Below are 27,793 nucleotides of genomic sequence, written 5' to 3'. Positions count from 1 at the left end.
GTTCAAAGCCACTGCTTCTGTTATATAAAGTGAGTGGTTACAGCACTGGTTCCTTTTGATCCCTCCGCACTTACCCTATGCTGTAAAACTCTCCTGTCCAGTCAGCAAGGTTGGGATGTGAACATGTAGGGATGGCTGAGTACTGATCATTAGCTCTGTATGATAATGTATTCTGTACATATGAAAAGTTATGTATTCAGAATACTTGTAGAATACTATGTAAATGCATGTGCTTTATCATTATTTATTCTGTATTCCTGCTTCTGGGTGGTAAACTCTGTCAATTATAAAATACCATCATGCGTTTTATTCATTGTTGACCCGTCACCCTCATCTGCATTTTTGTATCATATCATACTTGAAAAGTGTTATCTTGTTTATTCCCAATATCTAAATACTGTAAAATGTAAAATGTGCTGTAAAAAATGGTAGTCGTAGTAGCCTAGTGGGTAACACACTTGCCTATGAACCAGAAGACCCAGGTTCAAAACCCACTTACTACCATTGTGTCCCTGAGCAAGACACTTAACCCTAAGTTGCCCCAGGGGGGACTGTCCCTGTAACTACTGATTGTAAGTCGCTCTGGATAAGGCCATCTGATAAATGCCGTAAATGTAATGGCAATGTAATTTTTTTTTATATCCATTTGAATTCAAATACCATTTGAATAAATGAATTCTGTTTTATTTCAAACCTGCAAGTCAGTGCATCCTAGAAACTCATAAAAATAAACGTATAAATTGGTAGCACATAGGTATGCATTTTTAATTAGCGTTGAGTAAATCCAGTACAGGTGCCTGAAAATCAAATGGTATAAGTTATGTGTATGTGTAATATATGTTTAACATGACGTAGCTGAAGTACACATATATTACCCCATCCCTTTGTCTGACAACAAATTGGCTATGTGAGATTGGCATAAGAATTAGTAAATTGATGTACTACTTTAATGAAATGTGTTTTTTTTTTTTTTTTTTTTTTTCCTTTCAGATTATCACTCAGTATGTTTATGAACTCTTGGAAAAAGAGTGCAACTTGACGAGAGAGATCCTTCCGGTAAGCACTTCAGTTTAGAATTATTAAAAAACTGTTTTTTTTTATTTTTTTTATTTATGGCTTTGAAGATTAAATGGAAGGGGGTGGGTGGGTTATTAGGCAGAAATGGGTGTAAATAGGCTCGCCTCGGCTGCAGATTATGACAGAGTCTCATGAAAGCTGTGATTCGGAATAAGCCTCTTTATCTTTCTTTCTTGTTAACGTGGGCCCGTCTGCAAATTAAATGTATTGTGACACGTCATTTCAAACGGCAATGAGCAGAGCCGCTCGGTAATCTGTTTTGCTTCCAAATGAGCTCAGAACTCATTTATTCGCCACCCTGTCTTAGTCACGACTGCTGGTTTCTTCATTCATGTAAAGAACGTGTGTATGGTGCTTCATACTGTTATTTCATTATAATTTTTTCTCCTTTCTTTCGAGGTAGTGCCGTGTTATTTTGCTGGCAGGCATTATAACAGTGTTAAAGATGTTAGATTTCATGTCTGGGTAAAACTCAATGTATCAATGGACTAAAAGCCTCCATAAATCACTCAGAATGTGGTCACTATGAAACATTATGAAACACAGCACAGCACATGGTGCCACACAACGAAATGTGTCCTCTGCTTTTAACCATCACCCTTGGTGAGCAGTGGGCAGTCATGACGGGTGCACGGGGAGCAGTGTGTGGGGACGGTGCTTTGCTCAGTGGCACCTCAGTTGCACCTTGGCGGATCGGGATTCGAACCGGCATCTTTCTGATTACAGGTCTGCTTCCTTAACCGCTAGGCCACACACTGCCCCATTTCCCTATGTGGATCCCATAGGGAAATGGTAATAAAAACTCTCTGTATACTCAGCTGTTGACTTCTTTGAACGGCTGCACTGTTAATATTGGTGCTTTGGTGTTCAGTAGAAATTATTTTGGGCCCATGACTCATCCTACTGTTTCCCTTCCTGTCCCGTTCCACTTTATTAAAATAAGAGTAAATATAGTACTTGGCAGACGTTAAGTAAATAGAAAGTTAAAGAGAATGTAGAAGGTTGTTCCATCATTTTTTTTTTTTTACAGTAAGTGAATAAGACAGCATTTGTCTGGTTCTGTGTTTCAAATGCAAGGGTTGGGATCAATGCACTTAGCATCTATTGATAATCAGAAAAGTCCTAATTATAGGATTTTATAAAAATATAAAGATATATATTGATTCTGGAAAGTGTGCATATTACCTGGCTAATTTAAATGATTTTAATATGTTAATGCGAGTCATAAACAGCACCTGTCAAAAGTTTGGAAATGCCTTCTCATTCAGTGGTTTTTCTTTCTTAATATTTCTGTTTTCATTGTAGATTAAAATGGAAGACATCCAAACTATGAAGGAACACATGGAATTATGCAGTAAACAAAATAATTGTTAAAAACATCTGATTATGCTTTATATTTTACTTTATTCAAATTAACCACCTTTTGCTTTGGTGACTTGGTTTTCCACCTGTCTTGAAGGTTTTCCCAGAGGTGCTAAGCACTTAATGGCTGCTTTGCTGTCCCTCTGTGGTTCAACTCATCCCAAACCATCCCAACTGGGTTTGGGCCAGGTGATTGTGGTGGCTAGGTCATCTGATGTGGCACTCGATCACTCTCTTTCGTGGTCAAATAACCCTTACGTAGCATGGAGGTGTATTGGGGCTCATTGTTCCGTTGACAAATGATGGTCCCACAAAGTGCAAACCAGATGGCATGATGCTGCTGAATGTTGTTGATAAAGTGTGTATTGAATTTTAAATAAATCGGCAACAATCTCACCAGCATCATAGCATTTGTTTTACAGAATGTTTTACAGATTGACTGACTTTCATGTCTTACAGTAAAGATGGACTGTCGTTTCTCTTTACTTAGTTCCTTGCCATAATATGGATTACAACGCTAGTCAAATTGGGCTATTCCCTGGATAGACCTTTGTACCAACTCTACCTCTGCACAACAAAACTGATGGCTTTAAACACATTAAGAAGACAAGGAATTAACTCAAGGCGCAAACGTTTTATTTTTGTTTCCTTCAAATTCCATACGTTGTGTGTCATAGTTTGGATTGTGTCTTAATGTATCTTAATTTACACATTACACATGCAGAAAAACATTCAATGAGAAGGTATCCAAACATTTGACTGGTATCAATAAAATAACAGCTAATTTTTATATTATTATTACTGAGTAAACTGTATAAAAATGTGTTTACGTCTTATGAATTGATTGTGAACCAACGCAACATTTGCTCTCTTACATGTTTCAGATTGATGCCAAAGAAGACGAACCAAAGAGTTTTATCTACAGAAGCAGGGATGCACTTTCCAATCCAGACAAGCTCCTGGTCCTGGTCCAGGGCAGCGGGGTGGTTCGAGCTGGCCAGTGGGCACGGCGGCTAATCATCAATGAAGACATGAACAGTGGATCCCAGATCCCATTCATCAAGCATGCTGTGGCGGTAGGCTGCCTGTTCATGATTTAGGGGTGGGTCAGGTCAGCTTGTGACCTGTCATGGAATTTGGGATTTGCTTGTGTTCTTTGCAGATCTGGTTGAAATCAAATTGATAGTCTGCACACATTGTTGCTGCTTGTAATGACTACTGACTTATTGATAGTTTATTTGGTTCCTTTGTGGAAGAAATATCCTATCAAAAACCTTTCATTTGCTTTTCCTCAATTTCAATCAAAATCAATATTTTTCAGAACTTTGTGTTTATGTAATAAATAAATGATCACATTGCTTTTACTTTTTTGGTTATGTCTTGAACTCTGCCGTTTCATGTATGGCGTGTCAGAGGTCACAAGGAGAACTGCTGAAATGAAAGTGATGCACCCCGTGCACACAGTGAAATGTGGTCTCCGCATTTAACCCATCACCTTTGGAGAGCAGTGGCTCCCGGGGAGCAGTGTGTGGGGACGGTACTTTGTTCAGTCACACCTCAGTGACACCTTGGCAGTTCGGGATTCGAACCGGCAATCTTTCGATTAGTTTCCTTACCCGCTAGGCCACCGCTGCCCCTATTAAAATATCTGTGGTCTTCTGTTTTTGGACTGACCTGGACTTATTTGTGTGCTGAAAGCTAATGTACATAGCCCTTCCTTTTGCCCTCATGTCATAGAAATGTACCTGTGCCAGTGTGTGTTTGTGTCCACATAAATTACTGGTAGAACTGGGAATTGTACCAGAGCCCCACATTTATTCAAGCCGTAAGCAAATGCCCCCCCTGAGCTTCCACTGTCTGATTGGCTGAAGGTTGAGCATGAATATTGACTGGAGGTAAGTTCGATTGAGACGAGTTAGCATGGGAACTGAGCTCAGATCAGCACCTGAGGTGCAGGAAACTCAGGATGGAAACACGTCAGTCCATCAGCAAGCAGGTGGAACAGGAGAAGATTTGAACCCCTTAATGACTGGTCAAGACATGCTGAATATAATCAGTCTCTCTCTCTCTCACTCACTCAGAGACACACACACACACACACACACACACCTGGTCCAAACATCAGGAGATTAGCAGTGCTGCTTGGAAGAGAGAAATCAGTTTGCTTTGTGTGTGTGTTTTCTGAAACACACTCTTATTTTCCTGTTTTGCTGAAGTTAGTGTATCTTACACACACACACACACCCACACACCCACACACACCCTAGAGCGTAGCATGTGCACAGGCTGTGGAGAATCAGGAAAATGGCGACGCGTTCCCAGGGACTTGTGGGAAAGTGACAGGCGAACGAAGGCCACATCGGGCCCGGCGTCAGCGCGGGTGGGGGTGGGGGGTGGGGGTAGTTGCTGGCTGACAGCTTGGCGATGGTGGGGAGGCGGGCGGTGCTGGGTTGGGGGGCTGTAGAGGGCTCTCTCTTAATGACAGCTTATTCCTGCATGATTTCCGGCGCTGACAGCCGACAGGTCTGCCAGTTGCATCATGGCAGCTGCACCATTACCTTCTGGCCCTGTCAAGACTGGATGTGAAGGAGAGGAGCGAGGGAAAGTGAGAAAAACAGAGGGAGAGCGCGGGAAGGGGAACTGAGATGGAGAGAGAGACAAAACCGAGAGGGAGAGAGGGTGAGTGAGTGAGCGAGCTGAGTTCCATGCCAGATTACAGTTACCTTTAGGAAGAGCCGGTGCAGTTTTTCTTTGGGGACGGAGGGATTGGGTTTCTGCTGCGCCATTACAGGACAGTGTCCCGCCTGCTAATTAAGCTCACTAATGCAAGACACACTCACTTTTTTTTTTTTTTTCCCCTCGCCATACCCCCGCGCCATCCTCTCCACCTCCTTTCTCATGCTTGGATTGATTGCTCGCTCCGAGCGTCTTGTTTAAAGCTTGCCATTGCTTTGACATTGACCCAGACGAAATCAGTCCAGCCTCTCTCTGGTCCAGACGTGACTGTAAACCATGAACAGGCCCTTCCCCTCTCTTTCTTTCTCTCTTCCTCGCCTCTGTTTCTCCCACCCTTCTCTCTCTCTCTAAGGCATGAGACAAAACAGGTCCTGACACTGGAAACAAACATGCAGAAATCCTTTATCATTTATCCTGTTGATCTGTCTTTTTGCTCAGATGAGCTCTGGCCTTTCCTTCAGGTCCTCAACTTTTTTTTTTTTTTTTTATGAATGTGCTTTTATTTGTTTTGTTTTATTTATTTATGTTTTTTTTAATTATCTCTATTATTTATCCCACATGCTTCCCCTTCTTAGCCACCCCATGCATTTGCTTTCTTGACCCCTGACCTCATTAGTGTCCATTCATACCCCTTTCCTCCACCTACCGTGCCATAGAGTTATAAGCCACTCTTATAAAAAAAATATATCAGGAGGCGAGTCTGCATTTCATTAAAATTACAGTCTTTAATAAAAAATAAGCTCTACTGCACCACATCACCCCCAGTACACATACACACACACACACACACACACACACACACACACACACTTTCTTGTTAGTCTGTTACGGGGTCGGCTCTAGAGACTTGCTAGAAAGGAAGAGGGGGTGTGGTTTTTTCAAAAGTCAGTCAAAAGCCGGGGGGGTTGGATCTGCCCAGAATTTCAATTGGGGGGGGTTGCTGGGAAAAAGCAGCAGAACTCAAACACGGGAATCTTGTTTAATTTCTGTCATGTTGCGCTTTTTTCCTCTGGATTGATGTCTCTCTCAGAATCGTCTCCTCTAAATCGCTTTGTGCTTCTGCAGACTCTCTCGCTTTTCCTTTCTTTCTTTCTCTCCTCTGTCCCTCTCTTCCCCTTCAGCATTTGGATGCTCACTGTGTGTGTGTGTGTGTGTGTGTGTGGTGTTTTAGGGGTGAATCAGCAGGTCCCTGGGTGCTGTTCTCCCTCACTCATCAGCTGATTGCTGAGTGTGTTCGTATGAGTGTTTGAGTCAGGATGCTGTGGGGGGTTCCAGGACGCCTCGGCGTTGGCCTTGTGATTTGGGGTTGGGGGCGGTCTTTAGGGGGTGGGGTCTTGCTCTCGGTGGAGGCGCAGCGTTTCCTGCAGTTAAAATCAATGCACTTGACACCTTCAAAGCGGGCGGGGCGGGGGCTTGCTCTGGGGTTAAAGCTCTTTTAAATGGGCTCCCATGGGACGCCGCTGTCAATAAAACGCAATAATTACCAGCACAGGCCGAGGAGAGCGCCCGGCCCGGCCAAATTAAAAATTGATCAGAGAAAAGGAGAAACATTCCCTCCCTCTTTCTCTCTCTCTCTCTCTCTCTCTCTCTCTCAGTGTTTTCACTCTTAAAGAGCACGTTTTTAGCCTCATCCACAGATGATTACACACTTTCATTCCTTCCTTTTCTCACAGTTTCTGCTGTCTTCCTCATTTTACTCTCAAAATGTCCCTTTGTTTCTTTTATTCTTTTATTATTTCCCCTCTGACTGTATAATTAGTAAGAGAGACTAAGCACATGGGGCATGTTTACTCATGTTACAACAAATATGTCCACTGCTAGTTTTCTGTACCTTGTTTGTGTGTAATTATTCCCTTAACCCAAGAGATATAATTTAATGATGTTTTTAAATGGATGAGCACGTACAGATGATTTATCTCTCATGCACCTACATCTGCTATAGGTGTTTCAGGACCACATGCTAATTATTGGCACTATTCAAGCATTAGGCGGAATGAACTAATGCATATGACATTAGTACGGTGACATGATCCATGAGCTAAATATGGATAAATATAAATATTATCAGTTATAAGCAGGCGAGTTGGGTTGCTCAGTGTAGATTCACCTTCCCTTTTCCTTACGGTTTCTCTCTGTGTTCCAAGCACACTGGATTTAATTGTTTACAATGTTTTGTAATTAATTTTGTATTATGTATTTATTTATTATTAAGAAAGAAAGAAAGAAAGAAAGACAGAAAGTGAAGTGATTGTTATGGTGAAACACAGCACAGCACACGGTGACACTCTGCTTGTGTCCTCTGCTTTTATCCCATCACCCTGAGTGCGCAGTGGGCAGCCAAGACAGGGGCCCGGGGAGCAGTGTGTGGAGACCGTGCCTTGCTCAGTGGCACCTCAGTGGCACCTTGGCGGTTCGGGATTCGAACCAGAACCTTCTGATTACGGAGCCATTTCCTTAACTGCTAGGCCACCACTGCCCCATATTACATATTTATTCACATATTTAATAATGCAGCAAAAATAGTAAAAAACACTAGCTTCTTCTTTGCTTGTAAGGCCTTTCTAGTGTATGCACTTTCTATACCCATATGATGGGGACGTGTGCATGCGTGTGCCCTTGCGTTTGTGTGTATGTGTAGTGATGTTAACAAAAGACACAGAGAGCTAAAGTTTTTTGATCTAAATGGCGAGAAATTATGAAGGATTATGCATGTATTGGGCCAGAGGATGATAATTGGATTTTGTGATGGTGTGATGAAACAGACGAGTGAATGAGGTGCGCTGTAGGTCATTCACCGCTGTCGGCACTGCAAGGTCCCGGTGGGACCGGGCTTGTTTAGATTCTGTTACACTTCGCCTGAGGCAGAGTGTGTGTGCGGTGGATACACACACACACACACACACACACACACACACAGAGCCTCTCTCTCTTTCAGAGATTGACTCTCTAATATGCATTATCACTCACAACTGTGGCTTTGTTTTGAACAAGTCATTCTGTAACATCTTTTTTAAATAATCATGTTACCCCCGTGCATTAGCAAGTAGATAGCCGACTCCACACATACACATGAACACCCAGAACATAGCAGAGTCTCTCGTGTTGCTATATAATCAAAGCCATATGTTCTGCTGTTTTCTTGCAAATGAAACCATGGATATGGTATCATGGCCACTAGGTCACATGTAGGGCTGCACGATTTGGGGAAAAAGACATATTGCGATTATTGAGATCAATATTGCGATATGCGATTGCGATATGATAAAGGACACTTGCTTGTATATCAATGAAAAGTCACATACTAATAGTGAAATGTTTCATTTCAAAGTGAAACATACAAACTACTTATAACAACCTAAAATGCCCAGTTCAAAATACAATATTCTACCAAATTAAATAAATCACAAAAAACTCTTTACATTACTGTCGAACGACAAACCCTGGTAAGGCTAAACAACTGTTTTGATTATATTTGGCCATTATAAAATCCCGTATTATAGTTCTTACATTTAACCAAAACATTGTTTGGAGGCTGACTTGAACACAGGGATGCATAGCTTTGCTAACATAGCTAAGGTTAAGATTTGTAAACTGAGGTGAAAACCTTCAGAGTTTGAGAAAGTTAACTAAACAGCTAAGAACAGCCTAAATCGTTAATGCCTACGTTTAGCCAAAACGTTGTTTGGAGGCTGACTTGAACACAGGAATGCATAGCTTCGCTAGCTTAGCCTAGCTTAGCTAAGGTTAAGACTTAAAAGTAAAAACGGGATTTTATAATGGCCAAATATATTCAAAACAATTGTCCTGCCTTACCTTTGAAATGTAATCCCCCGGGATCTGGTTTGGAGCGTACAGCGGTTTGTACAGCCCCAAGCAGCACAAGAGTGAGGCATTTTTATGCACTTCTCTCCATAGACATGTATATGCTTCACGCCACAGCAGAGCCTATCGCAATATGGCGGCGACGTTGACGTACGACGTTGACGTACGATGCAGCGTCATGCGGCATTTAAGCATATGTCTCCGAATTGAAAGTCATGTGACCAAACACGTCACGTCACAGTCTGCTCGCAAACTTTGAGAGAATGAGAGAATGGATCGAATATGTCGCCGATCCAATCCATGTACTAATCATTTAAATCGCAGCTTTTTGCGTTCATGTAATCGCACAGACTGACATCGCGATTACGATACCTTTTTCGTACCTTTTTCGTCTGGTTACCCCCCACCATGGTCGAGACCTGGAATGAGAGGGTTTTTGATGACAGATGGATGGACAGGTGGGCAGACTGAGAAAGCTCACTTGTGCTGGTAGTTGTGCTGTGTTTCCAGTGAAGATCCTGGCTTGTATCCATGACTCGCTTTTGGAGTAGTTCTATTAACACTGTTATACTTCTGGGAACTAATTTCCCCTTATGGGTATTGCTTTCTGGTGGGCTCTAGTGGGCTGCATAGGAATAAGTTACCGCAAACTAAACTGTAAATAAACTAGAGCACACAAAGACCTCCCGAACTGCACACTAAGGCCATTCATTTAACGCAGCACTTGTGATATCGCAGTCATATTTTACATATATTACACTGAGTAGCAGTACTTGGTGCACATTATGTGGACGTTTAAAAAAAATATGAAGAAGATTATTTTATGATTCATGACTGGTTTTTGCTGTGGGGTTAGGGTTAGGGATTCAGCCAGTCAACACATACTTTTTACTTTACCCTAAAATTTGGGAATGATGCCAAGAATGTCTTCTATAATCCTGCTAGAAGTCCAATGTCTGATGAATGCTCTAAATATTAGGCGCTTCGCTACCATTCTGGGTTTGTGGCTTATTGTGTATGAGACAGCACCCTGATCCTAAAAAGATATGTTGAACTGCCAATGCCATTTTGACTGTCGTTTGATCAGTGAGGGTGGCTTTTCACTCAGATAGGGGGACCAGCGGTTGGACAGCGAACCGAAAATAAAACAAACATCGCCCGAAATTACATTTTCCAGCAATGTTCCTCCTTGCCATGCCGGCTGATGGAAATAAATGTTGCTCGGATTGACCCAAGTTTGTCACCTCCATTAGACGTAGGGACTATTCATCTCCATAACACTTCAGCCAGATTCATGTGCTGTGGAATGGCAGCAGCGGGCATCAGTCATCATCACCCAGTTAGCCCTGAGAAGGGCATGCCCCGAGTGGGTGTATGTGCATGCGTGCCGATTTGATAATGTAAAGGAAGTTTGACATGGTGTTACTGCAGATCTGTCTGGTCCTTTTAATCATCTCAGTGACAGATTGGCCCAGTATGACCCAACACTGTTGCTTTTACTCACTGGCCTTTAGCCTCGTGCTCTAAGCCCCCTGGCCATGTCTGTTTGACCCTTAAGAGGCTGTCAGACCGATTCATGCTTCAGCCAGCTGACCTGATACAGCATGTTTCACTGAGTCTTTTCGACCCATTTCTCTACCTCTGTCTTGCAAATTGCAGTTTATTTTTTTCATTGTAAATATATCTGAGCAAGGAGATGTTTTATATTGCTTTATATTGATCACTAATGCACAGACTGAAACTCTAGCTTGATTATTAGGAATCATGGTTATAAATGTATCAATATTGCAGAAATACAACCATAACAAACATTATGTAAGCTTTTTCATGCAGTGCTCTTGCGATTTAATTAAACAGTGTATACAGAAAGTACTCCTTACATTTTTCACTTTGTTATATTTCATCCATTTTCTAAAATACTTTTTTTCTTATTAATATACAAACAGCTGCCCATATTGACAGAAAAACACAGAATTGCTGACATTTTTGCTGATTTATTAACAACGAAAAACTGAAATATCACATGACCCTGAAATATACAGACCCTTTGCTCAGTATTTAGTAGAAACACCCTTTTGATCCAATACATCCATGAGTCTTTTTGGGAAAGATGCAAGAAGTTTTTCACATCTGGATTTGGGGATCCTCTGCCATTCCTCCTTGCAGATCCTCTTTAGTTCTGGCAGGTTGGATGGTAAACGTTGGTGGACAACCATTTTTAGGTCTCTCCAGAGATGCTCAATTGGGTTTAAGTCAGGGCTCTGGCTGGGCCATTCAAGAACAGTCACAGACTTGTTGTGAAGCCACTCTCTGTTATTTTAGCTGTGGGCTTAGGGTCATTGTCTTGTTGGAAGGTCAACCTTCGGCCCGGTCTGAGGTCATGAGCCACACCTGAGGCAATCAGTATAATCAAACACAGCTGGACTCAAATGAAGGTGTAGAACCATCTCAAGGATGATCAGAAGAACTGGACACCACCTTTAATATATGAGTGTCACAGCAAAGGGTCTGAACATGTAGGACTATGTGATATTTCAGTTTAATTATTCAGTTAATAATAATCTTTGTTAATAAATCTGCAAGTCTGTGTTTTTCCTGTCACTATGGGGTGCTGTGTGTACAACAGGCCTTAATAAGGTAAAAAAGAACAAATATAACAAAGAGTGAAACATTTAAGGGGGTCTAAATACTTTATATACCCAATGTATAATACTGGCGATAGAATTTTTGCTGTTGTCTATTTTAAAGATTATATGCACGGTGTTGTTCCCACTTCTGTACAGTGGTGTGTATTGTGTTGAGAAGAAGCTGCCAGAACACAGTACTGAGGCCTGACCATGCTGTCCAGCTGACCCTGGTTTTCTCGGCCGTAGGCGTTTTTCTTTAGGAGGACAAGATGAAGAGGGATAAAGGAGCCGTATGATCCTCATGGAAAACATAGGAAAAGAAAACAAAAAGCCCAAGAGTATACTTGAAACTTTCCCCAACTTTCAAGGATGCCATGTGCTTTTTATGGAAAGATACTGGCACTAACAGAAACCGATTGGCAGGCTCATTTTCTGCTACAACCTTGGTCACAGTGCAAGTTGGCTGAAGTTGGGGAAGCCAGTAGATGTAAAGAATTCTAGCTGTTTTTTATTTTTATTTTTACACATATGAAGTCTTCACCTTCTGTTGTGCAGCTTTCTTGTAAAATATCTCCAATGTGAAACTTGTACTGTGTGACTGGTCATAATCTTTGTTTCGTATGAAACAAACATTTAGGAACTAATTTAAACATCTTATGTCTTTAAATCGGTACAGTTTGTGTCTTTAGCCTGGTTCCTGGAGAAGCTTTAGATGTTCAGCTTTTTTTGAGGACACTCCCTGTAACAGGATTGCTATACAAACGGTGTAATGTTGACATGCTAAATAATACATTTATTGACATATTGCATCCTTGTCTTCAAAATGTACCCTGAAATATGTTTTTCGAAAGAGCCTTTAAGGCCCTGAAAAGCCTTAACTCCTGAGCCAGTCACAACATTAAAATGGTAGAGAGGTTCCAGAAAAACTGAAACCTTAAATGTTTTAGCTGCAGACTTTGCCCATAAGGCAGGAGTTTTAATGACCGATCTTATATATTTTAGGGGAAAACAGTCAGACCCTTGCGGATTTATTCACACCATCTTACTCATCAGACTGTAAGATTTCAGGAGAGAAGAGAAGAAATAACATCTATCCCTCCTTATACAAATCATGAGGGGGGGCTGAGCTGTCACTCGTTCTGCATGCAGGCAGAGACTGAGCGAGCGGAGTGAGGGCGGGAGGAAGGGGATAAAGAAAAAAAAAAAAAAAAAACAGAGTGACGGTGTTCCCGAATCAGCATTCGGGCGATGTCACCTCGCCAAGCCGCACGGGGAGCAGCCAGACGCTACGACAGCCGTACCTGCTTCCCCTCCGAGACACACACACACACACACGCACACACACCCAGAAGCTGCCCTTGAAAATGCTCTGAACAACCTCTTCCTCACAATGAACGTAAAGAAGCCAAACTCTGTCGTTGCCAAGATCAGCCCTTCACTGGCGAAAGTGTGTACCTGGTGTGTAGTTTGTTGTGTGTGTGTGTCAGTGTGTAATCTAGCGTGTGTGCGCGTCTCCTTTTCCCAAAACGCTGTCACTTAAACCCGCGAAACAACACACACACTCGGTAACACTGGCGTGCTCTGGTCCTCTGGGGTCAAGCGTTTCCAGACACCTGGCCTCTGTGGCCACTCTGTGCCAGGAGGCTGGCATCTCTGTGCTGGCGCTGCCCACCTCGCTGTCACCCGACCGCTGGCACAGGCGCCCGCTTGCTGCTGCTCTGGGAATTCTGCTATTTTCAGCTGCACCTCACTGCAGGAGGTGCATGGAGGAGATGAGCACCAAAAATACATTTCATACCCGTATTTTATATGTTTGCATATTAAAGCCGAGGTCTGTTTCTTCCAGTTATTGATAATCAAGTAATCTACTGATTATTTTATGATTAATCATGTTACAATCAAGACATGCAAAGGTGCACAAGGTGCACTACATATAAAACATTTCACCTGTTATTTCACCTTTTTTTGTTAAGTACAGAACTCCACATGTGTTCATTCATAGTTTTGATGCCTTCAGTGAGAATCTACCAATGAAGTGAACAATAAAGAAAACACATTGTGTTTTCTTTATTTTCATGACCATTTACATTGGTAGATTCTCACTGGTGGTCGGTGGTGGTCTGTGGTGGTCTGTAGCAGTCGCAAAAAGCATTTCACTGCATATCATACCGTGTATGACTATGTATGCGACAAATAAAATTGGAATTTGAATTTGAACCTACTTATTTTTAAAAGAAGTTGTATATAAATAAGCCACTCTTGTCTAAAAGCTGCAGGTGTCCCCATTAAAACATGAGATATTAATGGAGCAAGATGTTACAGGAAAGATCTTTTTCAAACTTTCAATTAAATAAATGCCATTAATATCTACAACTACATACATACTGCTTTTTTTTCCTTCTTCAGAACAGTGCTTTTAACTGTATTTAAGTTTAAGGAATTGGAACAGCCTGAATGTATGCAATTACTTCGTCACACAATTTCTCTGTGAATATACGGGAGCCTACCAGCAAAAGTCATTGATCACTATTGCCATCGTCCTCCTGTGGACTCGAGCTTACATGCAGCAGCTCTATTTCACTTTTTGGCAATGTGACTGATCACCTTTAACTTGAAAATCACATCATATGCATTTCTTCATGTCTTTTCCGTGATGAGGGTCTGTTCAAAATGAATTAAGTGTGTGAGATTTAAAATATGACTGTTAAATTGTTGTTCTCAAAGCCTGTGAAAAAAGTATTGTCTTATATGTAGTCATTTACGGTAGAGAACCCAAACGTGTGCAGGACAAGTTACCAGGAAGAGAGTTGCAGACTCCTGACATAGAACCTCACTGCTGGAGCTGATGTCTGCTGCAGTCTTGGCAGGAGATTTTCTTTTTATTGCTCCTGCATTGGGGTTATGCTTTGATAATGATTTTAAAAATAGGTACAATACAGGCCAAAAGTCTGGACACACCTATTCAATGTGTTTTCTTTATTTTCATGACCATTTACATTGGTAGATTTTCACTGAAGGCATCAAATGTATGAACACATGTGGAGTTATACTTTTAACGAAAAGTGGAGACCTGGCCTTCACAGTCACCGGACCTGAACCCAATCGAGATGGTTTGGGGTGAGCTGGACCGCAGAGTGAAGGCAAAGGGGCCAACAAGTGCTAAACACCTCTGGGAACTCCTTCAAGACTGTTGGAAAACCATTTCAGGTGACGACCTCTTGAAGCTCATCGAGAGAATGCCAAGAGTGTTCAAAGCAGTAATCAGAGCAAAGGGTGGATATTTTGAAGAAACTAGAATATAAAACATGTTTTCAGTTATTTCACCTTTTTTTGTTAAGTACATAACTCACCATGTGTTCATTCATAGTTTAATGCCTTCAGTGAGAATCTACAAATGTAAATGGTCACTAACAGGTATTTGGCCTGTAATGTATGTAAAGGTACAATTACAAATTAATTTGTATTTTTTTTTATGTCCATTATCCTGCGTCTCTTTTTGGTGGGTCCAGCTATGTCATTGCTACTCTAAGGCAGTATCATCAAATCTGGGAACGGCCTTTTCCATGGACTCCTTGTGGGTTTTCCTTTGGATTTTCTAGTTTGCACCCTCTGCCCACAGGCAGGCACTTTGCTGATTGGCAAATTCACAATTGAGTGTGTGAGTTAATTGTGTGGGCAGCATGTATTGGGTCCCAGATGGCACCCACAACCGTGGGTAGGAAGGAATTGAGCGAACTTGTTCATTTATAAAGAAATAGTCTTGACAAACCTGTCTAATGTCGAATGGTCTTTACGGTTTACATAAGTACTAACTGTTTATAGTAATTTATAGTACCTTGTGAATATTCAAGTGCTCTCCTTGTCTGATTTGTTTTTTCTTTACTTTACAGGCTAAAGTGTATATATAAGGACTAAGTGAGTGTGAGTAAAACCTTGTGTTGCTTGCTATGAGGGAGTTTCCATGTTCACGTGGTCACCCCTGGTGCTCCAAGGCTGTAGGCCAGGTGACAGTCATAATGTCTTTAGAGATGATGTTCTCTCATTGGTTGAAGCAGTGTGTGTAGCATGTGGTCCAAGTCTTCATTCAGAATGTATTTCAGAGTGAGTAACAAAAAGCAAGGTGTGTGTGTGTGAGAGAGAGAGAGACACACACACACCCAGAGAGAGCCAGTGGTGTCAGTGATGCTGCTCTTTACTGCCTCACTACCAAACGACCTGCACCCAACCCTCCACCCCCAGCTCTCCTGGATCAACAGGCCTAATTATAGTGGAGCTGTCACCCCCCCCCTCCGTCTCTCTACTCCACTCAGTCTGTGCAGTTCCGCTACCTCCTACATGCAGTAGGTACCTACCCCAAGTGTGAGTGAGTGTAAGCGGGACAGTCACACTTCCACGTTTCCTCTTTCTTGCCTCTGGTCAGACCAGCGCCACCTAGAGGTCATCAGGGCTAAGGGCCACTGGGTATTATATAGCTGGGGGATTACACGCAGGTGAATACGTACACGTACGTAAAAACACACACACACACACACACACTTGCTGTCTCTCATGACACTCACATGTCATGACCCTGTTTGTCAGGATCACAATGGCATCATTGTTATTTTTTGCTGTCAAAGATGATTTTGACAAACAGAATGTAGGCAGGCTGTAGGTGTGTGTGTGTGTGTATATCTGTGTTGTAGAGTACTAGGTGCTGCATGTCATGAAGCCTCTGGCACACTGTCAGTAGAATCTCCTATAGCTGCAGTTTATGTGCAGGTGTGTGTGTGTGTGTGTGTGTGTTACATCCATTTCTCCGCTGATGTCAAGTCTTTTTATAAGGGTGATGGTTAGGAGAGGCTGCGCCATATTCTGTCTCCCCCTCATCTGTCTTTCTCCCCTTTCTCTCTCTAGCTACCTTTCCAGGAGTTAGTTAGCCATAAACCTACGCATGAACACACACACACACACACAGGATTAACCCTTGCATGGCACTAGTAGCATAAGAATTTTTTTTTTATCTGAAGTTTATAGTGTGAATAAACTCCTGAGTCCTAGTGAGGACCAGCAAAATATCCACTAAGATAAAAGGGCAAGAAGACATACACAGAACTGCACAGCTCTTCACTTGTCCCCCTCCTCCTCTCTTTCCGCCTCCCTCCCCCAGCTCTTCAGTGTGGCTGTGCAGCTCTCCGCTCGCTCGGTTTAACAGGTTGCTGTCTCTGCAGTGCGGCGCTGATGTGCGGTAAAGCGCCGGACTCCAGGACGCCTCTGTTCTCCCTGTGTCTCTCGGTGGCGAGCAGCTCCGAGACTCTCAGCGAGCTGCCAGCACCCGAGACCGGGCAGCGAGCGCAGACAGCCCCGCCGACTGAGCGTTCGCTGCAGTACAGTTTTTCTGGACTCGTCCAATCGCGTGACTCCTTGCTCTGTTAGCCACGCCTCGCTCCCAAGCCTGGCGAACTGGACTCAGCACTAAACCAACACGCTGTCGGCCTGCTGTTGACAGGGCATCCATACCTTGCTTCCTCTATGTTCCCCACAGTGCTGTAATAGGACGTTTTCACAAATGTCAGGTTAAAAATGTTGTCAGAATTTAAATAAATTTGTTAGCCAATAACTGGCTTCCATAATATCCATTGTTAACAAGCAATTCTTCTCAAAAAATCTAATACAAAAGTGCCCAAAATGGCAACACTGAGTGCAAGATCCTGCTCATCCTCTGTTTACCTCCCATTCCTGTTCTCATGTTCTCTGCGCTGTCAGCGGACATCACAATACAATCTCTCATAGTCACCTGAGGACCACATCCCCTACCAAACCAGACATGGCAAGAAGTTTGTTACAGAGAACCAATTGCCGAACTAGAGTATGTGATGTTCCTCAACGCGTCCAGTGTGCTACGTTTTTTTCAATAACTCCTTTAAAATATCCCCCTTCAAGGGCTCACTGAGAGAAGAAGCTGCCAGCGAGAAGGAGGCAGAGGGAAAAAACGAGTTAAAGACAGAGAGAGCAACATTTTGGCTCTACCTGACCAGAATGAGTCAACTGCGGTGTCTGTGACCCACTTCCAACCTCTCACTCGCTCTCTTATATTGTTTTTCCATCTCTCTGCCCTCCCTTCTCTCTCCTTGAGTCTTTCTCTTTTCTCCCTCTCTCCGTGGCACATCTCTGTCTTTGAAGTCCATGAGCTGCTCTCCACAGAGCGCATGGAGAATAATGGAAAGGGGGAAACAGAAATGCTGAGAGGAAAGAAGAACGAAGAGCAGAAATGAGGAGAGGGGAAAAGTGGGGGGGGGGACTGGAGAGATCTAATTGTGCAACCAGGTTTGAGCATCAGCCTGAGGTGGGGTGGTGCAAAGTTCCAGGTATCCCTCTCTGCCTCCCCTCTCGCTGTCTGTCTGACGCCATGCTGCTTCATTCATCCCCATCCCCACAGCAGAGAGAGACTGAGGCGGTGGGGGGATGTGTCAGGGGATCTGACCTAGAAAGACCAGCCTTTCTCAGCCTGGCTCCCCCGTGCATGTGGGGTTGCCAGAGACTCGAGGGCGTCTTCATCTCTCTATTTCCCATCACCCCCCTCACCTCTTCGGGTACGGCGTGCCAGGCTGCGCTCCCTGTGGTGCCCCACATCCTACAGAACACTTAGTTACGGCGGAGCACTGTCACCCTGTACACGCTTCATTTCCAAATACAGATGTTCTGGTTTATTGTTCATGTCATGCATAAATGGACACTGGTTACTCTCATTATGAGGTTTGTTTGAGCTGCATCCACCTCAAGAGTGCAGCTGGGATACCAGCTCAGCAACAAAGCCCCAAACTCTTCCTGTTCTGAAGAGTGTCTGTATGTATTAATATACAGATGGGTGACAAAGGAACCTGCTACATCAAGTGTTTCTGTTCCGTGATGGCACTATATCAGCTCGTCACCATTCTTATTCCTAAAACGTATTTGCTCAGTCGCTGGATTGGTCATGTTTGTAGAATCTCAGTTCAAAAGGTACTGATTGAAGATCAGCACATATAATTTTTGATAATTTTCATACTCAACATTCATTAACCTATATTAAATAGAATATATTTATATTTTTGATAAGTGTGAGCATTTTTGAACTTTTGTAATTATTCTTCTCAAAGCAACCCCCCCCGCCACCCCCTTTCCCCGCTCCAGCAGGATTGTCTGGCCGGGATTGAGTTGTAGACAGACTGAAAAATTGGTCTTCCCGGGGCATGCTTAACCTTTTCGGTTTTGTTGGAGCCAGACAGGCAACGGATTGGGATGGGTGGAGGGAAGGACTGCACGCTTTTTAAAGGTGGCCCGGGGCCTTGGTGCTGTTCATTAGCGCTGCTGATTCCAGGGTTGCGTACCTAAAATGTTATTTCAGATGACTTAATTAGTTTCTGACTGCAGATGTGCAAAGAGCATCTCTCTTTTTGGCAATGTAGACCACGTGACCGTTATCTGTCTTTGTCTGCTGCAAGCCCTCTTCTCCAGTTGCTGTCAGAAGAGCTAACAAAGTTCTGTTTTAAATTAGCATTTTAACATACTGCAATTATATGTACCTATAAAAATTCTATTTTAATAATGAATTGATCTGTTTTGTATTAGCAACTTAATCTAAAATTATTAAGCACAATAACCAGTGAATGTAACCTTAATCACTCTCACCACCACTGTCCTTGAACGCAACCCTCCAGCAGATCATGATTCACATCCACTTTGAGTGAAGTGGACAACTCATCTGGAGCTCACCAGGCCACTCTTCCAAATTCGCATGGTGGAAGACAAGAAATTAACTTGAACTATGATTTACAAATTCACAGAGGGGACACCCCATGTGCTTATAGACAGGCAGAAATATCGTCCTCAAGTGTGTGAGGGTGTTGCTGCAATGATGTAATAATTTGCAATAATTCCCATCAATAAATGAGAGTGGCTGTAATTTCAAAGATAGGGCCCTACCTTATGGATATATAGGGCTCAAATTTATTTATTTATTTATTTCCCCCCCCAAATAATGTTACCTACTTTCAGAAAGTTCTGGGACTGTCAGGGTGATGTTTATGTCGTTACAGTGTGTGTGAGCCCAAGTCATCGAGTGTTCTCCTCTCATTTCCTGTTCTCTCGTCAACTACATCAAGGGTGTGCCCCCACGAAAGAGTAAACTGTAGTATTCCCCCAAAACCCCGGCTGACACTGCGATGATGGAAGCCCCAACGCCTGAATGCAAGTCTTCACACACAGCCCCTGCCTTCTTCAATTCCCATTTCAGGGGACCTGCGGTTGAGGGGGGAAAAGTGTTGGAAGTTGTCAGTTTGGTGCCTTTTCTTTGGCTGATGTGTGCTTAAAAGCCAAGTCAGTGTCACTCCGCCTCACCTCCACTCTGACACCTTCCCCCAGAAAGAATGGAGGATGAGTTGGCAACGGGTTTGAAGGGTTCCTGCACTGTTGCCTGCGATTCCCTGTACTGGGGTCCGTGGAGTCACACACTCGCGGTGCAGATGTCATGATTTCACTCCGGGTGGATAAGCACGCTGACAAGTGAGCGTGATATGGCTGGCATTAATTAGTGTGTGTGTGTGTGTGTGTGTGTGGGTGTATGTGTTTTTTTTTTTTTAAGGAAAAGTAAAGAAAGAATGGGAAGAGTTTTGCTGTCATCAACAACGCCTTTCGTTTTTCCAGGTGCAGTGTTGTGGCCTGAGGGCTCAGGCCGGATTCGGTTTGAGGGTCTCCCATTTGGCCATCGTGATGACCCTAGTCCAAAAAAAAAAAAAAAAACCACTACTAGACTTTCTTTGCTTGCTACAGGCTGCGAGAACACAGGATGGCTGTGTGTTTTGACGTTTGTTATGGTTGAGGCCTGACTGGCTCCAGACCTTCAGCGGACGCCAGAAGGACAAGTCTGACAGTGATCTATTCTCTGGCCTAACAAGATCATGTCCTGCTCCTCCATAACAGCAGCGTGTGATATTTCTTCACCATGTGATGGACTTTGTCCTTGGCTTGCCAGGGTTCCTTGGATCTGAACATGGCTGGAAAAGACTTGAACTTGCCCAACTTGGATAAGTTGGTTTAGAAAATGGTTGTGGCCAACTATATTATGAAGTCCATTGCAAATGTAACCCTGATCATAGTGTTCATGATATTTGCCTATGACTATTACATGCAGAAACTTGAGCAAAGCTGAAGAGGAGGGAGGAGACCGGATCTTGCACTCAGTGTTGATAGATTAGGTGGTCTAGATTATTTTCCATTAAAAAATTGCCCCCACCCAGTTTATTGTGTAAGTTTAGTAAGTTCTTATACAGTATATCTTCGACTTTTTTTGGTGCATTTTTGGGCCGAAACAGTAAGGTGAGTAATTGCTGTAGTTTCTCTCTTTAAAAAAAAAAATAAAAATCCTTAAAAGTGTGTTTTGTCACACAGAAGTGTGACAAAAAAAATGTTCTCACCAACAGTGGGCTGATACTTAGTTTCTACTATATAGGATGCAGATCCATCCATCCAGCAGTCCATTCATGTTTGTATTGATCTAACAAGCTTGATGTGAAAAACCTTTTAAGCCAAGTCTATGTTGTGCGCCCAGCCTCCTTCTCTCTCTGGCTGTGGCTTCTCTCTCTCTCAGGATATCTTCTCCAAACTTCTGCATTTCTGTGTCTTGAGGCTTGGAGGCCCTGTCTCACTCATCACTCAAGCGCAGCTTTCGGTGCACTGAAGAGTGCTCTTTTCCTCTTTTTTTTTTTTTCCTCCCTTTTTTTCCCCCTTTCCCCATCTCTCCGAGCAGCACCGGGTGCCTGGGTGTATGTCTGTCAGAGCTCTGGGATGTCTGGGATTCATGAGACGCTCTGAGCTGGTATCCAGTGTAACGCCCTAAGTGTGTTGTGTTGCCGCTGACGGGCCCAGTCACTCTCGGCAAAACCTTCAGCTGGCGTCTGTTTGTTTCCTCCAGGTTTTTTTTTTTTTAGTTTCCCTCATGCTGAGCTTGTTTCACCCACGATCCTGGCATGTTTGTTTTGTTTTGGTGTTAGTCAGTTACGGAATCTGAAATCTGCTGCCGAGCATCGTCTCCCAAACTGTGGCGCCTCCTCTGATGAAGAGCTCATTTCCCAGCCAGGCGGATCCCTGCTGCACAGCCACACCACTAGGGGTTCATGGGAAGCTGTGACTGGCAGACGTGGCTGTGGGACCCAGCTTATTTCCCTCATTTTTTTTTTTTCTCACTGTGCCCACAGCCAGCTTTTCCCAGTGTAGGGGCTTGAGTGTAAAACTTCACCTGTCCTCGCTCCTGATAGGTTCAAATTCCACATGTTTTATTATTTTATTTTATTTTTTTAGCTGAACATCAACCTGGCACCTCATTTTAGCATCTGTGTGTGTGTGTGTGTGTGTGTGTGTGTGTGTGGTTTTATGCTAATTGCTAGTGTCTGCGCCTTAGTTTCTTAAAAGGTTCTAAAAGTGTTGACCTGTTATTAATGGGTGACAGGGAGGACGTTGTTTCCATCTTTTAAGGTTGCAATAAGGCTGCAATAATGTTTTTTTTCTAATTCACCCAACCTGACTGATCTGTGGGTCATAAACTCTCAGATCTGCATGTCATTACTGACAGGTGAATAATGCTATTAATTAATGCACAATGAGCATTAAGACAGACCAATGGACATGTTTGTAGTGTGCCAGTTTGGGGACTATGAAGCGGACAGACTAGGGAGAATAAGAATGGTGAGGAATGTGTTCAGAGGGGAAGCTAGAACTACATCTTTTTTATTCTTACTGCCAACTATGGAAACATGCCTCAACCTTTAGTGGAGTTCAGGAGGGTTAGAGGTGTGTGTATGACTAAGAAAATATTCACAAAATTATGAGGAGTTGTGAGGTTGTAAAAATTGCAGAATTTTGTGTAAAGTGCTTATACCACCAGCTATATGGTGAGACAGAATGTATTAGCAGCATATAGAAATGTGATTAATTTAAAGTATTGTTGTGAAATAAATATAAATATATGGTTGAGTACAAAACATTTAATGGCTTATTTGAATTGACAGAACATTATAATGTAATAAATGCAATGATTGGTCTGATGTAGGTCAGCAGATGCTGCTTTTAGTTTCATTAGCTTTTTTGGAATATTATGAAAAGCTCTTTAGCAACCACTCATGTATTTTATAAACCCACTTACCCATGCATAGGTTTCACAAAAGCATAGCTTGTGAAGCTAACATTGACTCTTGCTTGCACTGCATTGCACTTTTTACAAATTTGAGCACACAATAGAGGTACCACAGCGATTTGTGTAATTAGTTGGGGCAAAGGTTAGTCCGGTTTATGATCAACACACACCAATTCCTCAATACCCGCCAATACCTGCCTTTCTCGGAGCATCCTGAATACTAGCCATGTTAATGTATACTTATTCTGTACATACTAACACAATGATTTTACAATTAGATTTATGGCATTTATCAGACGCCCTTATCCAGAGCGACTTACAATCAGTAGTTACAGGGACACAGAGCAAGTTGTTGTTAAGTGCTCAGGGACACAGCGGTAGTAGGTGGAGTTTGAACCTTGGTTTCATACCCACTAGTAATGATGAAAAATGATATGCAAAAGGAATACTAGGAAGCCCTTGTGTATAATACATGCTTTACATTTATGATATCAGCTCACCACAGATATTCTAGTACAAGACAGGGGGCTTTGTATATGAGAGGTTAGATGGGGGGAAAAAATTCATTCCACATGGTGTGGCTCTGTTAGGTGCTTTTACCTGGCTCATCAAATGAAAAATTCATCAATTAAACCACACATAATAAAGACACACGCACCAGAATCAATCACTGATTGATTCCATTAGTGCCCTGACATACAAGTGGAACTGTGCATGTTGTGAAATTTCAAATGATTATCTATTTCAGAACGATGGACTGAGTTTATTTGCGCCTGAGCGGGAGGGGTGGGGTGTGAAAGTAAAAGTTAGCATTTTTATATTTTACAGTTATGTGCATATGAATGTACTTTGTGTGTGTGTGTGTGCGTGTGTGTATAAGGGGGAAGTGAGGCAAATCTCTGGGTGTAAGAGAGCTGTGATCATTCAGACCTAATGGGAGACCACCCTGAACAGCACCCTTCACCCCCCAAAACACACCCAAATGCACACACTCATACATACATACACTCACATCAAAGCCCCACTGCAGCAACACTACATCAAATAAAAGAGCACCAGACGCCCGGAGCTGAGAGACAGCGAGGAGGAGTGAGGTCGGGGCGGCCGTCTCATTAGTTCCCAGCAGCACTCAGTTCACGCCACAGCCAATGTTCAGCTTTGTGCAGCTAGGTTAGGGAGCTTCTGCCCTAACCTAGATCTAGAGAAGCTATAACTTCTCCCCTCTATCATCTTTTTCTCTTTCGTTCTCTTTCTTGTCCAATTCTGTTTCTTTTGCTGCTTACACTGTGTCTCTGTAATAACTAATATTAAAACTTTAATTTATGTACATGCATAAACTCTGCCGCCTGTTCTTTTTTTGGCCTCTTACCTACCAACCACCCCCTCACCATGCATGGCTCGCAGGCTCCTGCTCTCATTGGCTGATTACAAATCCATAACTACCATTGGCCACAGTTGTTCATACTTCCCTTCCATCTCTGTGTCTTGCTTAAGGCTGAGTTTAAAGATGGCCCACTGACTTCTAACTGAACTCTGAACAGTGCAAATGGAATGAGGGGTTGACTGGGAGTGGAAAATGCAGGGGAAAAATCAACTTTTTTCCTTCCTTTTCCTTGCATCCACAGAATTTTGGATGGGTTGTAATAATCACTCATGGGGTTAACTTCAACATTCCAGAGTGCAGCCAAGAGGTTGCTTACCATAGAGCTATAGTCTTTTTATTGAATACCTCTGTCTTGATCCTGAGGCATAATAGTAGGGTTTTCAACCTGCATCTTGAATTACGGTTTTAAGTTATTAACCCTACTACTACATCCAGCTATTATGGTTAGATAGCAATGTTTGATGATAATAATCATCACATCCTCATTAAGGTACCTCAGTTGAGGTATGCCTGTGTCACCAATGTGCACTTCAGATGATGACGTTCTCTGGATGTTTTTTTCTGGATTATACTTGATAAACCAGCATAATATTGAACCTGTTTTTATGCATAATTCAGGTTGTGTCAGCAGGAATTCACTTGATCAACTTGGATAAACTGCAGCTTTTTTTTAACTGCACTAAGATCAATATTACCCTTGATTTTATCACAAGGACCATGTTTTAACAAGATTTCAACGTAAATAATTACTTGTGCTCTTATCCTCAGGGTTACTTTGAAGGCTAGTGTGTGTGTGTGCGTTTGTGCGTCGACCACCAGTATTTTTAAAAACTTTCCCACCCGTCTGCCTCTATCAGCAGCAACAATGACTGGCCTTCCCTACTGACCAGCTGATGTGAGCACATCGTGTTCTCCAACATCACTTAGAGCCAAGAAGACCATCCATCCAGAATTGAGGGTGAAACAAATCTGATATTTAATCTAAACGTGATGGTCTTAAATCTAATATAAATCTAACATACTTATATTGAAGTGCCTGATTTGGACAGATCACCTAAAAGTAGCAGGATTTGCTTTATCGATATCTGTTATTTGCTTAAGTATGTAGATGTAGCAGTTGGTATCACCCAAATCTCTTATCGAAGCACGTAATCACAGCCATTCACATTCCTAACTGTGTTTGTGCACTCTTACAAGTGCTCGATTTCCATACGTTTACAACACACTGATTGATTCTAACTCTGTCCGGGCTACTCCTCTGATGTCGTGCCCAGCTCATCCTATAATGCAGTCATTCACATGCTAATGCAGCCCCCGATGAAACAGGATGGCTAGTGCGGCTGCAGCATCTGTTTGCTCCTCGAGGAAAAGACTGTGCTCAAAAACATCAAAAACACGCTTGCTGTCCATGGCGGAAAAAACACTAACCTCGTATGGTGGGCCATACTGCGCGATGACACCACTCTGAATGAAGCAAATTTCCCACTTGTGCGACTAATAAAGAATTATCTTATATTAGCAGAGGAATTAGGCTAGCCAGAGCTATGCTACGTTGTTAGCTCTGTTAGCATAGCAGCTAAAGACCACAGCCTTTATTATGACGTAGCCCATCACTTAGTGAGCAGTGGGCAGCCATGACAGGCGCCCCGGGAGCAGTGTGTGGAGTTGGTGCTTTCCTCAGTGGCACCTTGGAGGTTTGGGACTTGAGGTTTGGGACCGGCAACCTTCTCATTACGGGTCTGTTTATTTACCCGCTAGGCCACCACTGCACCTTTGAAAGTCTGCCTTCATTTGTTTATACGGTCATATTGACGTCATACCATCAACATATCACGCAAAACGCACCCCTGAACAAAATGTTAAGAACAGAAGAGAATTCATGCTGGTTGCTTGTTGAAAAGTTGAGGTTGAACTTGCAAGAGAAGAAACAGGATGCAGGAGGGTGTAACTGGTTATAATCCACCAGTGTGAAATGTGAATACTTGCTCCAGCTATAACATTTACTGCGTAGCAACGTCAGGAGATATATGAAGTTGTTTTGCATTTAATGTCGTTTTCCCATTTAATTTGTAGTTGTCAAAACTAGGTTAATTAAATCTTCTGACACAAAAAGTTGAATTGTCACCTGTTTTAACAGCTCTATAAATTAATAAAAGCTGACAGCCCATTGGTTCATTCATCCCATCATCCTGTTTTAACACATTATGCTTGTATATGTTTGTGTAGAAATTGTGGAACATTTTCCTGTATTGGTCCCACTCCTGATTCTTGGACAAACATTTTTTTGTTGTTTTTTTTTTAAGTCAGGGATTCCATGCTTTGGGGATTTCATCCCGAAGCCCTGCGGCGATTCCTCTCGCTGCAGATAGGTGGCAGCCTTCTCTCACACAGCAGCAGGTCCCTGCCTCCCTTCCTCGCTCTCCTTTCCTCTCTCTCTCTCTCTCTCTCTCTCTCTCTCTCTCTCTCTCGCTGCTTGTTCACACCGAATCACAGGCCTGCAAATTAACCTGTCACTTCATCATTTGACAAGATCTTCATTTTTATTCATTAGGGCTTGGTCCAGGCCCGACTCCCTCTCTGGTCATTTGCTTGAACTCTTTCTTTTTCTAGTACGCTTCTTTATCCCATCTCTGTGAGCCCACCCTCTTTTCCCCCTTTTCTTTTTTTTTTTCTTCTTCTCCCCCTCCTCTCTCTCTCTCCTTCTCTCCATTTTCTCCCTGGTTGTAAGCCGTTAACCCTTGTTAGAAGACCACTCCTATGCTGATGCCTGTCTTAAAAAAAAAAAAAAAAAAACAGAAAGAAAGAAAGAAAGGCAGGGAAACCGAGAGCTCGAAGGCGCTAAAGAGATCGTAAGCCCGTCGCAGAGAAAAGATAAACGAATGCATAAATAAGCGGCGGGGGGGCAAGGGGAGGCGGGAGGGTGTTTGCCCGGATCAAGGCAAGATTCCAGAGATTTACAGCCTCGTAGGACATCAGAGTGCCCATGGACACACACGCGGCCTTGTCACCGATGGCTTGCTGTACTCCCCGTCCCTTTGATTCGCTCTTATCTGTCATATCGCCCCCCCCCCGCCGCCCATCTCCATGCCCCCATGTTTGCGTCTGGACTCCCCGCTTCTCTGTATCCACTCATCTGGGACAGCGCATAACATCCCAGAACGCCTTTCACCAGCCACACTCGTCACGACGAGCAACACGAGGAGAAACAATACCGCACGTCGGAGTGCGACGCTTGACCGTTTCGTTCCGGCTCTTGTAAAGCGACTGGGGTGCCCTGCACTGCTAAAAACCAGCTTTAAAAAGGCCACAGTAAAACGCTACGTGCGGCGAATCGACCCCTGGCTGATAACATCGGCCCAGGCACTCGCAAGCAAACAGCGGGGCTGCGGCCAGGAAAAAAATATATAATAAGAAGAAGTCTGGGTGCAGAGGACTGAAGTAATAAGGATTTGTAAAGTCTGCTGCTGAGATGCAAACTAAAATCTGCTTTTTTTCCCCCTCTCACTTTATTTTTTTTCTTTAGAAAAAGAAAGACGTTTCATTTCTCTTTTCTTGCGTCTTTGATGGTCTCAGAAGGCAATGATAGTTTCTTTCTTTCAGGGCTTTTTTTTTTCCCGTCAAAAGAAAAATAGTGTG

At 43.0% G+C, this 27,793-nt stretch overlaps 1 protein-coding gene across 1 annotated transcript in view; it reads left to right on the top strand.

Annotated features, from left to right (window-relative positions):
• arb2a (ARB2 cotranscriptional regulator A) overlaps positions 1 to 27,793 on the top strand; it is a 131,811-nt gene that overhangs the window by 15,595 nt on the left and 88,423 nt on the right. Inside the window, exons 5-6 of the mRNA XM_028978045.1 lie at positions 991 to 1,056; positions 3,324 to 3,515. Coding sequence (XP_028833878.1) covers positions 991 to 1,056; positions 3,324 to 3,515 — 258 coding nt within the window. The remainder of the gene's footprint in view (positions 1 to 990; positions 1,057 to 3,323; positions 3,516 to 27,793) is intronic.

The sequence above is a fragment of the Denticeps clupeoides genome, chromosome 1 (assembly GCF_900700375.1).
Source record: "Denticeps clupeoides chromosome 1, fDenClu1.1, whole genome shotgun sequence".
In the NCBI taxonomy this organism is placed as follows: Eukaryota; Metazoa; Chordata; class Actinopteri; order Clupeiformes; family Denticipitidae; genus Denticeps; species Denticeps clupeoides.
The sequence above is the reverse complement of the archived record's forward strand: the minus strand, read 5'-3'. Positions and strand labels throughout refer to the sequence as shown.